A 12,175-nucleotide genomic window follows, 5' to 3' on the forward strand; every position below is an offset into this window, starting at 1 on the left:
CTGTGGTCGCTGGAGAGCCATGCCCTGTCGAGGCAGCGGTCACTGCCCTCTGGCGCTGGCCCCGTGATGCCAGGTGGCCTGAATATTCCAGAAGTGTGAATTGGCATGTGAAAGCTCCCAATATTTAGATATTATCAACTAGTTTTGAAAATTTTAACTGCTCTGGGAGGCAGACCAACACAGATTCAGCTGTCGGGCCTCTAGTTAGTGACCCGATCTGTCACATCCCATCCACACCTGTTGTCCCGAGTCTGTGATATTGGGAGGGCCAGGGTGCTTGGCCCAGAGCCCAGCATGTAGTAAGTAGGTGCTTGTCAAATGTCACAGTGTCTCACCGTCTTCTTCCAAGTTTCTACATCAAAAAATGGTTCTCATTGCTCTTCTTCCCAAGGGACGTGTAAAAGGCCATTAAAGGTCTCCTCCGCATAAAACATTCAAGTTCAGGTGCTCCAGGGAGGAGCACGTTCAGTTCCCAGAGCTAGGCCTCAAGAAAGATCAGAATTAGGCCTGTACCCTGTCCTTGAAGGTCTTACATCCACATGAGGACAGGCACACACCTGTGGATGCTCACCGGCTAGAGGTGCAGGGTTCCAGCTGGTAAGCCCAGCTCCGAGAGCCCAGAGGAGGACCCTCAACTCCACCTGAGGGGGGAAGAGGGGAAGAAGGGATGGGGGGGCAGGGGATTCCTGGAGGAGTCAGCCCCTGAGCCAGTGCCTGAAGCCTGCATGTTGGCCCCTAGGCAGCAACGGCTCAATCCCCAAGGCCCCACATTCTGGATAAACCTTATATCAAGGTGAACCCCCTCTCAGTCAGCCCAGAGCCTCTAGGTCATAACAGAACCTATGGAGTGTGGGCGCCTTCAGCATGGCCCCCACAAGCTGCATATGTATGAGACCCAGCTTCTGTGCAGATGGGCTGGCTCCAGCTGGGTGCCTGAGCTGGGGTCTGCTTTTAGGGGGCCTGCCCGGCCTTCAGCACTCGGCCTAGCCACACTGCTTGCTCCCAGCGTTCTCCGGGTGTTGTCAGCTATGCTTAAGGCAGGCGTTTGTCTCTGGGGAAAGTGCTTCATGAATGCAAATGCCCACACCTCTGCTGGGATTGTTGTCATAACAGAGCTGCACCACCATTAATCTTTGCTGAGTGGCGCGTGCGCTCATTGGAAGAGAGATGTCATTCGACACCGGGGCCAAGGCGGAAAGTGGGCTTGCAAAGTCAATTAAGTTACATAGATTGAAATAATATTAATATTGTCGTATTCAGAATGCATGACGGTCTCAACATGGTTGGTTCTTGTCAGTTGTGTAAAGAAGGACAGTATAGTCGGGTTGTGAACAAGGAAGGATGCTCCCATTCACCACACGCCAACCAGAGGGTTTCAAGGTGTCCCTTTGAAAACCCGTGACAGAGGGGCTTGAGGCAGCGTCCACAGAGGCCTAATGGTAACTCTAGTTAAGTGGGGAAGGAAAAACCCCAAGGAAGCAAGGAAGCACACATACACAGCTCTGAAGGGTAAGGGAGTAGGAGGAGTTTTACCCTGGATTCTTTTTTTTTTTTTTTTTTTTTTTAAGATTTTATTAATTTGAGAGAGAGAGAGCAAAAGCAAGGTGAGGGGCAGAGGGAGAAGCAGACGCCCCACTGAGCAGGGAGCCTGATACACGGCTGGGACCCTGGGGTCATGACCTGAGCTGAAGGCAGATGCTTTACCAACTGAGCCACCCAGGTGCCCCCACCCCGAACTTCTTGGAAGCCAGCCCAGGGAGGGAAATGGGGAGGACTAAATGCCTGCTTATTGTGGCTCTTGAAGCAACAGAATCTTGTCCCTGTATCCATGCCCATATGCAGATCTTTACTGCGGGGACACCAAGGAACACAGGCCTACAAAGTCCTCAGGCCGGCTTCCTGTACACTACATGTGCATCTCACATGGGTTCTGACCTCGCCCCCAAGGTGTGGTGATGGGGACGTCAACATGTTGGTAAATATGGAGGAAAAGTCTGAAAGGACACCTGTGCAGGCCCTCCCACAGCGATCACCTCTGGGGGTGAGGGGGGGAGTGAGGACTCAGGGAAAACTAGAAATGGGGTCAGAGCTCCACCCAGGGCAAGTCATTCTGTCAGTGGCCAGGCCTTCTTGTGGTCTAGCCTGACCCAAAGGGAGATGCCAGGCAGAGTGGCTCCCCGCACACCAGCAGCATGACCTCGGGGAAGGCTGAGCTTCAGTGTCGTCATCTGCAAGAGGGGCTCTGAGGCCCACGGCTGTGTGAGATGATGCAGCCTTTTGTTTTTTTCATACTTGGAATCCCCAGTGAAGTGACTACTACTTGCTCCCAGCCAGGGAGCCCACTCTGATGATCCTTGGGCCAAATCCACATACAGACATGGCTTGTTTGGCCTGCGGAGTGTTGGAAACTTGCCAGATTGAAGCACCGTCAGGCAGAGCCTGAGCCTCCCGGCTCCCCACGCACCCCCATCACATCCTGAGGTTCCACCTTAATGCATCTCTCCCCCACCTGCCTGGCCCCTGCAGGCCTGAGAACCAGGCACCCTGCCTCAACCTGCTTCCCTCCTTCTGTCCCCTCCCCCGCCAGACGTCTTGGCGGGAGCTAGGCAGCAGCCGGCTAGAGGTCAGGTGGTGCTCCAGGCTGTCCGTGGAATGTAGACAAACACACTTCGGAAGCCAGACATCTCATTGTGAGAGCCCGGGTGCCCACCTCGTGACTGCGCCGGACCGGAAGGCCTCCCCACCACCCCCGTCACCTCTTGAAATGAGAGTGTTTCTGTGTCGCCAGATGTTTCCGTGGTGGTAATTGTGCAGAACGAGTCGTTGAAGCTGCCCGTGCTGTCCTTCTCGAATAGCTGTCTCCTGATTAATTCACAGCACGCACTTGCTCTGTGCCTCCACTAAACAGAGAACACATCCATATAAACATGTAAAAGAGTGCTTTGAGAATCGACTTTTCTGACAGTCGGCAAATAGTAGCCTGCCATCCCGCAATTGGATGATTGAAGCCGAGTTCCTGTGGTGTAACACAGGCTTGATGCTTCTCCTTCTAAATTGCTACGGAAACCTCTGTGGCCGTAACTTGGTGAACTAGAAATTTAGTTAGAGCTTACTCGCCAAGCTGCAGGAAGGCAGAGGGTGGGGAATGAGTAGAGATGGACACCCCTGGGGTCTCAGATCCTATATCTCAAAAGCAGATCAACAGCCAAAGCAAGGTGGAAACTGATCTAGAGGTGAAACAACAGGCTGCCATTTTTCTGATCAGATTTATTCTCAGGAAGCCATCAGAGAGCAGTGCCATCCTGGAGAAGAATACGTGTGTTCATGCTCTTGCAGTTCCAAAGCAAGTGTTGAGTGCCAGCTATGTGCCGGGTACCTGTTGGGCCCTTGGACAAGACTGGTAGGGCCTCCACTGTCTTGGAGCTGAAATTTGAGTTGGGGGGTTGGGGAGACAGTATCTAAGCTAAAAAGCTGATAAGACCATTTCAGAGACAGGAAGGAAATCAAACAGAGCGACGGGAGAGAGGGGATTGGGTGGGCCGGGGGCTCAAGAGGAAGTCACTCAGGAAGATCTCTGGGAAGACAAGAGGGAGTCCGCCTTGCAGGTGTCTGGGGCAGAACATTGCAGCCCAATGCACAGGTCCCAGGGTGGCCTTGAGCTTTGCAGCATCACAGAGCAGCAGTCAGACCAGTGTGTTGGGAGTGAGGATAAGAGAGGGAATGTGATAGGAGCCAGGGTCAGAGAGGTCTGCAGGGGCCAGATCACATGGGCCTCATTTTTCACTGAAGGGAGCTGGAATTTAATCTCAGTGTAGTGGGAAATTGCTGGGCCATTTTAAGCAGGGGTCTGCCGTGACCTGATAAGTTGTTAAAAAAAAAAAAAAAAAAAAAAGGACTGGCCGCTGTGTAGACAAAAAAGTGTGTTTGTGTTGAGCAGGAGCACAGTGACAGTGCAGAGAAGAAACGGAGGCCAATTGGGAGGCTCTGATCTTTGTCTCAGGGAGAGATGGTGGCCACCCTGGGGTGACAGGCAGCAGATGCTCAGGGACAAGGGGTCAGAGATTCGGGAGGGGTTTTGGAGGTAGCCCGCAGGGGGCTTCTGACAGGTAGGATTCATAAGTGAGAGAACAAGAGGAATTAAGGAGGACTCCTAGGTTGAGGCATCTAGTTGAATGCTGGGACCACTCTTAAGATGGGCGAAGACCAGATTTGGAAAAGTGGATCAAGAATTCGGTTTGGGATGGGGCACCTGAGTGGCTCAGTTGGCTAAGCGTCCAGCTCTTGATTTTGGTTCAGCTCATGATTTTGGGGTGCTGGAATTGAGCCCCGTGTCAGGTGGGCTCCATGCTAGGGGTGGAGTCTGCTTAGGATTCTCCCTATCTCTCTGCCCCTCCCTTCCCCCTTGCTCACTCTCTTGTTCTCTTGCTGAAGGAAGGAAGGATGGATTCTGTTTGGAGCATGTTATAAGGTTGAGACGCCTGTTTGATATCCCAGAAGAGAGGTCATGCAGTCACTTGGCCTGGTGGAGAGTTCAGGGTTGGAGATTAAAATAATTAAGCGAAATTAAAATAATCAGGAGTCATCAACACAAAGATGGTATTTGGGACCTCGAGCCTGGATGAGAACACCTAGTGAAAGGGTGCGGGGAGAGCTGGAAGCCTGGGATGGAGCCCCAGGGCAGGCAAAGAGGAGGAAAAGCAAGGACCCTGGTGCTGCAGCAGTGAGAGCAGAGGCCAGAGGGAAACCAGGTGAGCACAGGGCTCAGAAGCGCCGAAGGAAATCTGTAGAAGGGGAGTAACCTGCTGAGCCACCACCCCAGTTGAGGACTGTGCATCTCCCAGTGGATCTGGCAACCTGCTGAACCCTACAACTTATCAGCCAAACCAGGACACTTTAGAGGGTGGAAAATGGGTTTTATGAGTGATTACACCAGGACAACAGGACAACATCCGACTTGTCCCAGACTAACAAGGAAGCTTCATCAACCCGGCGATTGGAGCCTTGCCAAGGAAGGATCCGCATAGAGGCCCAACTCGGGTGAGGCCAGGAGACAAGCGAGGAGGAGCATCCATGACAGTGACCCTCAGAGTTGAACAGACAGATTTTGGGGCACCCCTGCAACAGACCTCTCCTCAGCATAAAAATGAATAAAACTATGAATTCACACAACGCAGTGAACCTCACTTCTGCTAAGTGAAAGAAGTCAGGCCAAAAAAAGTACATGGTACAGGTTTCCTTTTATATAAAAATTCTAGAAAAGGCAGCATAATCTGTAGTGACAGGAAGCTGATGGGCGGTTGCCTGGGGGTGGGAGTCGTGGGCAGGGTGGGATTCCCTAGAGGTACAAGGAAACTCTGGGGGTGACAGATGTGGAGATGATCCACCTTAGTGTATACATGTGTTGAAACTTACCAAGTTGTACGCACGATTTACGGTATGAAGCACATATTCTATTTCTCGAGAAAGCTGTTTTTAAAGAAAGAGTTTTGCTCTAAAGGGGAATGGACAAACAGGGCAGTAGCAGGAGGAGGTGTGATTATATTTTAAGCACGAACAAAGAAGCATTCAATGCCCGCGTGCTGTGGGGGCGCAAGGGTTGTGGGGAGGAGGAGACGGAAAGGCTAAACCAGGGATCCTTTTGTGAAGGCTTCTGTATATATGTCATGCTGAGGAGTTTGGAATCCATCCCATCGGCCTGAGGTTCTCCACCGTCCATGTGCCAAAGAATCAGCCAGAAAACTGTCACCAGGACAGCACCACACCACATCCCCTCCACCCACCTCCGGTTGCAGTTGGGGTGTGGCAGCCTGTGGGCAGGCGGACAGGGCACCGCCTCAAGTGTTCCCAGGTCATTCTGCCTTTCAAGAGCCACCAGTGCCCTCAGCTTGTGTGCTGAGGAGCCAGTGCCCCTAGGGGCAAACTTCATCAGCAGGAAAGGGGGTCAGTGGATAGATACCCCAGCCTCCCACCTTGGGAGGGACGCTTCTGAGGTGCGTTCTGTGGGTTCCTCCGAGTGCCCCAGTGGGATGCCCCATCTGCATACAGGAGGGACCAGCTCAAAAACTGTTGGGGGGTTTTCCCCTATCTTATTCCCCCTACTCCCTCTTGGGAACAGCTTCCAAATAAACAACGTGCACTCAACCCCTGCCTCAGGCTCTGCTTTCAGGGCATCCAAAATATGACCCCCATGGAACCAGGGGCTCTGCATTTCATGTGCACATCAGGATTTCCTGAAGCAGAGGTCCCAGGAACCATGTATTAAAGAACAGGCAGCAAGAAACAAGAACAATTTGACAAAGAGGAGTGACCGGGCCAGCTCTGCTCTTGTGGAGCGTGAACTCTGGCAATGTGAAGTTGAGGTTGAAGGCAGCGAGAGACAGGAAGCAGGCAGACCAATTAGCAGGCTATTACCAATGTCCCAGCAGGGAGTAATGGTGAGAAGGCAGCAATTGGGGCCGTCTCTTTGTGAACATCCTTTGATTTATAGAGTCTGTAAGGGTTCACCCAGAAATGACACTGGCTTTATTTAACATCCCTGGTGCTATAGTTTTTTTTTTTTTTTTTTTTTTTTTAAGCTCATGTTTCTAGCACTCCCCATTTTTCTTTTGGATCTCCTACTTCCAAAATGTGATATGTCCGCCTGATGCCACCACGCATCTTCATTTTGTCAAATCTTGTGTTTTCAGGATCTCGACATCGGTGCCAAGAACGTGAAGCTTTATGTCAATAAAAATCTCATCTTTGATGGCACGTTAGACAAAGGAGGTGGAGAGGCCCCGGCTGACCGCAGCATCCCGGTGGTCCTGAAACCCGAGAGCGACGAGAACAGGGGAAGGGCCCTGGGTGCCCTCTCGGGAGAAAGCAGAGATGCCCACAAGATGGCTGGCACAGATGGGGAGCTCTCGCAGCCAGCTGGAGCAAGAGCGGATGTAAAGGTTTCTTCCCAAGGAAAGTTATTTGGTGAAAAGATGAATCCTTCCGACAACACGAAGGACAGTTTGTCCAAGTTAGATGAAGACACGAGCTGCTCAGCAGCCCCAGCCTCAATGGGTGGCGTGCCCAGTGCTCCCCTGCTCTGCCCCACTGTGGAACGCCCTCCCCTTGACCCAGAGCTCTCTCTGACCCAACAGCTGGAAAACCTCATGGGCAGAAAAGTCTCTGAGCCGCCAGCAAAAACCCCATCCTGGTTGCAACCTTCTGTCACAGGGAAGGGCAGGAAGCAGGGAGATAGGAAGCCCAAACCCCTCTGGCTGAGTCCTGAGAAGCCACTGGACTGGGGAGGCCAACTTCCATCAGACTCCATCATTAACATTATGGGGGAGGATCCTAAAGAGACAGAGGTTGGAGATAAAGGCCCCAGGCGTGAGCCAGGGCGGTCAAGCAGCTGGAATGTCATTGCTGGGGAGAGAGCCCAGAAGGTGACCCCCAAAGTCAGTGACAACTTTGACATCTTTAACCAGCCCTCCAGCAGGGAACACCCTGCTAGTGGGAGGAGGGGCCCGAGGAAGGACACCCTCGTGAGCAGTCACAGCGATGGCCAGCCAACTGGCAGAGGTAAGCTCGAGAAGCAGCCTGACTCAGGTGCCACCACACCTGAGCTCAGGCCGCTGACTGGCATGATACCATTTGGCTCCGTGGACCTCTGTTGCTTCATCTGCAAGGCAAGGAGGTTCTTCTCAACCCATGGTCACAAATTCACTGTCTCTGGTGCCACAGAGGTGGCAGCAATGAGCGGAACGAGCAAGAGCCATTCTGCATGTTAAACTCCTCAATATACTTGTCATTGCCACCAAGTTATATCCCCTTTGCTCATTTCTCTTGCAATGTGGTCTTTCCAGTCTAGGCTCTGTTACTCCACCTCTGATGGAGACATAGGTCTCTAATGACTTCACTTTATTCTTAAGCATACCATCAGAAAAATAACACAAATGTGATGATAAATAGCATTTGGCACTTGCCTGGGTGTGGGAAGTACTGTAGGGAGTGGTGAGGTCTGTGGTGCTGGAGAGGGGCAGCTGCTCCTCCACTTTCTGGCATTCAGCAATGCGAGGCCAATGTGCCAGACCTCCCTTCTCCTTTTTTAAAGAGAAATCAGAACTGTAGAATATTATTCTTCAATATTGGCACTGGATTGAGATTATTTTTAAACCTGTATGTGGGTCAAAAAAAAAAATCTGCTGGGAGGACTCACCTGGTGTGTGAACTTTGCAGTAGATTATATCTGAGGAATCTTTGAAAGGTTGGGTTTCTAAATATTTGCACTCAGATTTGGCTACTGGGAGGGTATGTAGCACAGCTGCTAGGAGTCAGACCATTTGAATCCAGCCTCTGCCATTTCTAGGTCTGGTACCTCTAGGCTGGGACTTACAGACCCGGGCATATCCACTTTCGGAGCCTCGGCGTCCTCATCTGTAAATGAGAACAAGCCGCCTCCCCCCTTCTCAATGTTGTGAGGCATGAATAAGATGATGAACCAGAGCCTGGTGTGTGGGAAGTGCTCTGCAAGCACCAGATCTTAGATCCTCTGAATGGAACCCCACCCCACCCCGCACTGCTCAGGAGTCAAACCACCTGGGCAGTATCCACCAACCCCCCCCCATCCCCAATGGGCAAGTTCCGAAACCCCTCCAAGCCTCAGTTCCCTTGTCTGTAAAATGATGCCAATGATGTCCATCTCATGGGAGGGTAAAATGAGACCGTATGCGTGCAGCGGTTGGCACAGTACCTGGCCCACGGGAGCACCCAGCAGGAGTTAGCTGCTTCTGTTTATCGTCACCACTGCCCCCGCTCTGTGTTCTGCCTCCTGGTGTGTCTGTATGTGAAGTCAGTGTTTCTGTTCCCTAGTGAATCAGGTCAACATCTAGTCTGTCACTGTCCAGAGGACAGACCCCAAAGGTCTGCATTCAGCCCAAGTCTGTGCTTAGACATGCAGAGAGTTGGTGGCTTCTTTCAGACTCCTGAGGTCACACAGGCCACCGAGGCATGTCTCTCAGATGCCAGGTGCCTTTCCGCCTTCTTCTGGGTAGAGCTCCCTCCCCCACCTCCCCAGCCTTACAAACTTCTGCTGCCCACCCTCACCTGGACTTTACCCTGAGACTGGGTGTCAGGGAGGAGAGCTGAGCAAAAGAACTGAGAAGCTCTTTGAGGGCAGAGACTATGTCCCATCTGTATCGGGGTCCCCAGGACCCAGGTGCCCGACACGTGGTGGGTCCTCTGAAGCATGGAAGGGATGGCGTAAAGAAAAAACTTGTGTGGCTTAATGCGTGGCATGTTGTGTTAAGCTAGGCTCTGGCCCAGGCACGTTACTCAAATGGTTTAATTCTCACACCATCCCCATTTAACAGATACAGAAAACGTGAGGTTTAAGTAACTGTCCTCAGGTCACACAGCCAGGAAGGGCTAGAGCAGGATCTGAACCCAGGCCATCCTGCTCCAGCATCCATGCCTTGAATTACTAACCCTATAGAGCCCCATTACCGCAGCCTCCTGACCAGGGAGAGCCAGGCAATCTAGAGCCTTTCTGGTAAACAGACCCACAGAACCTCTGGGAGCTCCAAGGTGAAGGGTGTTATTCTAACCTGTCCACATTCAGAAGATTTTTGTCTCATTTTAATTTCTTTCCAGGCATTTCACTGCTTGGCTTAATGACACATTGAGAACCAAGCCCTGGAGATTTAATGCTTGTTAAGCCAGTCATGCTAAAAAGGAAAGTTGCTTAGAAATTTTAAATTACCCATTACATAGAGCCAAATCCCACAGCCATGCCCTTCAGGAAAGGCATGGGCCTGGGCCCTCCAATTGCTTGTAGAATGAATGGCCGCCTGGGTTCTTCCCTGGCACCAGAGCCATTGTTGTCACAGAAAGAGAGAGCCCGAAATCCTTTTGTCCAACAGAGCATCTCATTGTAATGTCATCTGCATTTTGCAAGTGTCGGCAATAGTGGGGGTCCATGAGCTAGAGGTGAAAAAAATCGCACCTGCCCAGTTTGAGCACAAGACCTCCAGAGGCAGGAAGTGTGACCACCCATCAGCTGAGATTGGAAAGAGGAAGCAGAAAGCCAGGGGGTGCCCAGGACACTTCTCCCTGACTCCCCAGGGCTGCTGGGCCCTGCCTCTGCCACTGTTCCTCACTCTTCCTTTCTCTGCTCTGTGCATAGGGCAGGAAAGGCCCGCAGCCCAAGAGTGACAGCTGCCCGGCTCTGATGCCCAAAGTCTCAGGGGAGACGCTGATTGGCCGACGTGGGTCAGGTGTCCACCCCTTGTCCAATCAGCTGCGGCTGGAGGGCTGGTCACCTTGAACTCACATGGCTCTGTTGTGTCTCACTGCATTCCTTCTCGTTCCCCCTTTTAGTAACGGTTAGCACATACCACACCGTGGTGCTCTTGATTTTTATAAGCTTGGGTTTTGAACTTCACAGTTTGCCCCCGCCAAGGGGTAGTTTTAAAGTCTTCCATCCTGTCATCTTATGCTGATGGTCCCCACCCCCCCACCCCCCAGACTGTGTTGGGTGCAGATTAAAGCAGCAGCTTTCTGGTGTCCATTCCAAGCCATGTAGGAATATTGACAAAGATAAAGCTCAGATCCTTGCCGCCCCCACCTCCTGACTCCCGGGGACTAGTGAGTGATGTGTTCTCCTGCAGACAGTGCCCTCAGCCTGCTGTCACAGCCCAGAGATCCAGGAGCAAGCCCTGCACCTCTCTGTTTTCAAAACCCAGAGCGTACATCTCGGAGAATAAATCCGAAAGCAGGTGCAGAGCGAGAGCAAAGTCCTGCCTTTCTTGCCAACCCAGGCCAAGTCCCTGACACATGACGTCTGTTTGCTGTCCTCGGCTCACTTACAGACCAACCCAGGCCATTCATTGCAGTTGATGGAAATCAAATCCCAATAAACTGATGTCATGACGATTCATCTGGGAAGTTCTTTCTGCCAGATGTTAAGCCTCACACCTGGAGGAGAGGAAGCAACTCCTGGGGTCTTTTTATTCATGGCAGATGAGAAGGAGGGGAGAGGGGAGGACAGGTATACAGAGCTGACAGGTGGAGGGGGGAGTCCCTGGGCTCCTGGGCCCAAACCCACAGGTTGTGTAATGGTGATGCCAGCCGTCTGTCCCTGGGCTGACAAGCACGCACTGAGCACTCCTGTGCGCCACGTTCTATGCTAGGCATTGATTGGGACAGTCTAGGGAGCAGGGCAAAGAAGTCCTTCCCGAGGAGGATGGGGACAAGGAGGGCCAGCAGGGCAGAGGGCACCACAGGATGGGCAGGAAGAGGTTTTGTCTGTGGAATAGAAAGGCCCACACGGCGGAGCTGATCTTTAGGGAGGTTAGTGAAGCTGGAGGGCCTCACCCAGGGCCCTGGTCATTCCCAGCTAGGGGAGACAATGCCAATTGGAGGAATTAGTGGCAGATTCCCTCTCAGGCACAGGGAGCTTGAAGTGACAGAGTGGACACCTCTGGACCTTCGGGGTGGGGGTGGGGGGTCGCTGGGCCCAGAAAGTGGTGGCTGAGGAAGAAAAGCCAGAACTTGCCATAGAAAATTGAGCAGCGCCTGCCTGGCAACTAGAAGCTGGCTGGGTGAGCTCAGAAAGGGAGGGCAGTGTTGAGAGGGGACCCGACAGGGCTGGGCAGAAGCCCGGGGTAGGGCTAGGGGGTGGAGAGGCTGGCAACAGAAGCAGTGGAGAGACAGGAAGCACAAACGCTCCCAAGCCCTGAGCCAGCCCTGAGGGACTGTCAAGTGGAAGACTCCACCTGGAAGTCATCATGATTCTGTATCTGGTTTGCAGAAAGTCAGCTCAGTGGAGGGTTGTGGGAATTTCAGGACTCTTACGGAGGCCACCGGGGCTCTGGCTTCAGGCATGGCTAAATCTAGGGGCTCAAATGACGTCATCGGGACTCTCTCCATCTCCGCTCACATTCCCTGTGTTGGCTTCGTTATCAGCCAGGATCCCCACCCCTCCACCCCACCCCACCCCACCCCCGCCACTCACAGCATAGCAAAGTGGCCACTGGCACTGTCCAACATCCTGCCACCTAGGGGCGCCAGTTTAAAGAGAGCTGCTCTCTCTCCATAGCTCCTTTCCCCACCCAGAAGGACAGCTGGCAGCATTCGCCTAATCTGGATGGTCTGATGGTGGGGGCATCCCCAAAGGAAAATCAGGAGGAGGGCAGGTGGGTCT

At 52.6% G+C, this 12,175-nt stretch overlaps 1 protein-coding gene across 3 annotated transcripts in view; it reads left to right on the forward strand.

The window, feature by feature from the left end:
* The window catches only part of KATNIP (katanin interacting protein), a 195,523-nt gene that overhangs the window by 154,394 nt on the left and 28,954 nt on the right, over positions 1-12,175 (forward strand). For all 3 annotated transcript variants that reach the window (XM_077907116.1, XM_077907115.1, XM_077907117.1), the window contains one exon: positions 6,687-7,554. In XM_077907116.1, the coding sequence (XP_077763242.1) occupies positions 6,687-7,554 (868 nt within the window). The remainder of the gene's footprint in view (positions 1-6,686; positions 7,555-12,175) is intronic.

This window comes from Canis aureus, chromosome 8 (assembly GCF_053574225.1).
Source record: "Canis aureus isolate CA01 chromosome 8, VMU_Caureus_v.1.0, whole genome shotgun sequence".
In the NCBI taxonomy this organism is placed as follows: Eukaryota; Metazoa; Chordata; class Mammalia; order Carnivora; family Canidae; genus Canis; species Canis aureus.